This window comes from Sinocyclocheilus grahami, unplaced genomic scaffold (assembly GCF_001515645.1).
Source record: "Sinocyclocheilus grahami isolate Dianchi unplaced genomic scaffold, SAMN03320097.WGS_v1.1 scaffold6.1, whole genome shotgun sequence".
NCBI classification, from domain to species: domain Eukaryota; kingdom Metazoa; phylum Chordata; class Actinopteri; order Cypriniformes; family Cyprinidae; genus Sinocyclocheilus; species Sinocyclocheilus grahami.
In genome coordinates, this window is record NW_015505185.1 from 35,934 (window position 1) to 38,566 (window position 2,633).

Genomic DNA, 2,633 nt, shown 5'->3' on the forward strand with positions numbered 1-2,633 from the left:
GTTTAAAACTCAAAAAGATGGTAAAACAAGACCCCCCCCCCCCCCAACAAAATCCTTAAAAAATGTCTCTAGGAACATTGTTTAGGAACCCAGGTGAAGTTCCATCCCCCTTGTGCGTCTCTGCGTGTGAAAGCTTGTCCTTGAGGGAAACTGTGCGTCTTCACACTGTTTTGTGGACTTAGTGACATGCTAAATGCCAAATCTGTCCTGCCACGGGACATACGAGGTGTGGAGAAAAGTTGACTGTCGCCCCCTGGTGGACTGGAGGAACCACAGGCTGCTGTGTTGTAGTATGGACCAGGGCTTACGTCCTGGGGATGAAATGGAGTCGAGGCAGCTCGTGGTGGTGTGAAGTGTTGGGCGGTGGTCATCGCTGGTGTAGAGCTGACCAGTGAACCTGTAGTTGTGATGGTGTACAGAGCTGAGGGGTCAAGGGTTGAATAATCTGAACGCAAGCTCTGGGAGGTGCTGTAGCCACTGGAGGTGTCCAGACTGCAGTTGCTGGATGAGTCTACGGTGCTGCTGTAATTGCAGCGTGTCTCTGCATTAGGGCTGAAGCCGACTGCATTGTCCACATTTGTCGTACTGTAAGGATCTTCTGTAGGGAGTGGACAGCTGAAAGAAGGGGTGTTGAAACTGCGTTCTGGGTCAACAGTGTTCTCGTCTTGCAGGCCTAGAGTTTCTAGTATCCATGAGTCTAGAGGTGGGGTGGCCGCCAACTCTTCAGCGGAGCAAAATTCCAAAGAGAGATTGCGGCAGGTTCGCTTTCCCTCACCGCTGTGAAGCAACTGGCTCAGGTTCCGGAAATCATCATAAGTTCTCTTTTGACGTCTTGGACCATCTGGAACCTTGCAGTTAGAAAGGAGCTTCTGCGATTTGTGGAAAAGAGAATGTAAAAGTTGATTATAAATGTATTTTGAGGAAAGATCTGACATGAGCGACAGTACAGGGCCATTCACGCCAAGAACAATAACTGTATTAGCATCCACACCAATGCATGATAGTGGATTCTAATTGGCTGTCAGTGTATAGTTATCATCCTTGGTGTGAATGGCCCTTAAAGCGTTAGTTCACCCCAAAATTAAAATTCTGTCATTAATTACTCACCCTCATGCCGTTCCAAACTCGTAAGAGCTTCATTCATCTTTGGAACACAAATTATGATATTTTTCCAAGAGCTTTTTGACCCTGCATAGACAACCACACAACTACCACATTCAAGGCCCAGAAAAGTACTGTAGTAAGGACTTTGTTAAAATAGTCCATGTGACATCAGTGGTTCAAAATGTAATTTTACCAAGCAACGAGAATACTTTTTGTGCACTGAGAAAACAAAAATAGCGACTTTATTCAACAATTCCTCTCTACCCTGTCAGTCTTCGATGCACAGTTATGACAATACCATGATGACGCATACGTGTGCATTCCTCTGAAGAGAAGAAATTGTTGAATAAAATCCTTATTTTTGTTTTCTCTATGCACAAAAAATATTCTTGTAGTTTAGTAAAAAAAAAAACAGTTGAACCACTGATGTCACATGGACTATTTTAACTATGTCCTTACTACCTTTCTGAGCCTTAAACGCGATGTGTCTAGGAACATTGTTTAGGAACCCAGGTGAAGTTCCATCCCCCTTGTGCGTCTCTGCGTGTGAAAGCTTGTCCTTGAGGGAAACTGTGCGTCTTCACACTGTTTTGTGGACTTAGTGACATGCTAAATGCCAAATCTGTCCTGCCACGGGACATACGAGGTGTGGAGAAAAGTTGACTGTCACCCCCTGGTGGACTGGAGGAACCACAGGCTGCTGTGTTGTAGTATGGACCAGGGCTTACGTCCTGGGGACAATATGGAGTGGAGGCAGCTCGTGGGGGTGTGAAGTGTTGCACGGTGGTCATTGCAGATGGAGAGCTGACCAGTGACCCTGTAGATGTGATGGTGTAGAGAGCTGAGGGGTCTAGGGTTGAATAATCAGAACCCAAGCTCTGAGAGGTGCTGTAGCCACTGGAGGTGTCCAGACTGCAGTTGCTGGATGAGTCTACAATGCTGCTGTATTCGCAGCGTGTCTCAGCATTAGGGCTGAAGCCAACTGCATTACCTACAATTGTCGTACTGTAAGGATCTTCTGTAGGAAGTGGGCAGCTGAAAGAAGGGGTGCTGAAACTGCGTTCTGGGTCAATGGTGTTCTCGTCCTGCAGGCCTAGAGTCTCTAGTATCCATGAGTCTAGAGGTGGAGTGGCCGCCAGCTCTTCAGCAGAGCAGAACTCCAAAGAAAGATTGCGGCATGTCTGCTTTCCCTCACCGTTATGAAGCAACTGGCTCAGGTTCCGGAAATCACCATGAGTTCTCTTTCGATGTCTTGAACCATCTGGAACCTTGCAGTTAGAAAGGAGCTTCTGCGATTTGTGGAAAAGAGAATGTAAAAGTTGATTATAAATGTATTTTGAGGAAAGATCTGACATGAGCGACAGTACAGGGCCATTCACGCCAAGAACAATAACTGTATTAGCATCCACACCAATGCATGATAGTGGATTCTAATTGGCTGTCAGTGTATAGTTATCATCCTTGGTGTGAATGGCCCTTAAAGCGTTAGTTCACCCCAAAATTAAAATTCTGTCATTAATTACTCACCC

At 46.0% G+C, this 2,633-nt stretch overlaps 2 protein-coding genes across 2 annotated transcripts; both read right to left on the reverse strand.

Moving 5' to 3' along the window:
- Positions 1–68: 68 nt before the first annotated feature.
- On the reverse strand, positions 69–935 carry LOC107587781 (geminin coiled-coil domain-containing protein 1-like). Its single transcript, XM_016275693.1, has one exon. The coding sequence runs from the start codon at positions 933–935 to the stop codon at positions 69–71; it is 867 nt and encodes a 288-aa protein (XP_016131179.1).
- A 657-nt stretch (positions 936–1,592) lies between these two features.
- Positions 1,593–2,459, reverse strand: LOC107587788 (geminin coiled-coil domain-containing protein 1-like). Its single transcript, XM_016275706.1, has one exon. The coding sequence runs from the start codon at positions 2,457–2,459 to the stop codon at positions 1,593–1,595; it is 867 nt and encodes a 288-aa protein (XP_016131192.1).
- Between the last annotated feature and the right edge of the window lie 174 nt (positions 2,460–2,633).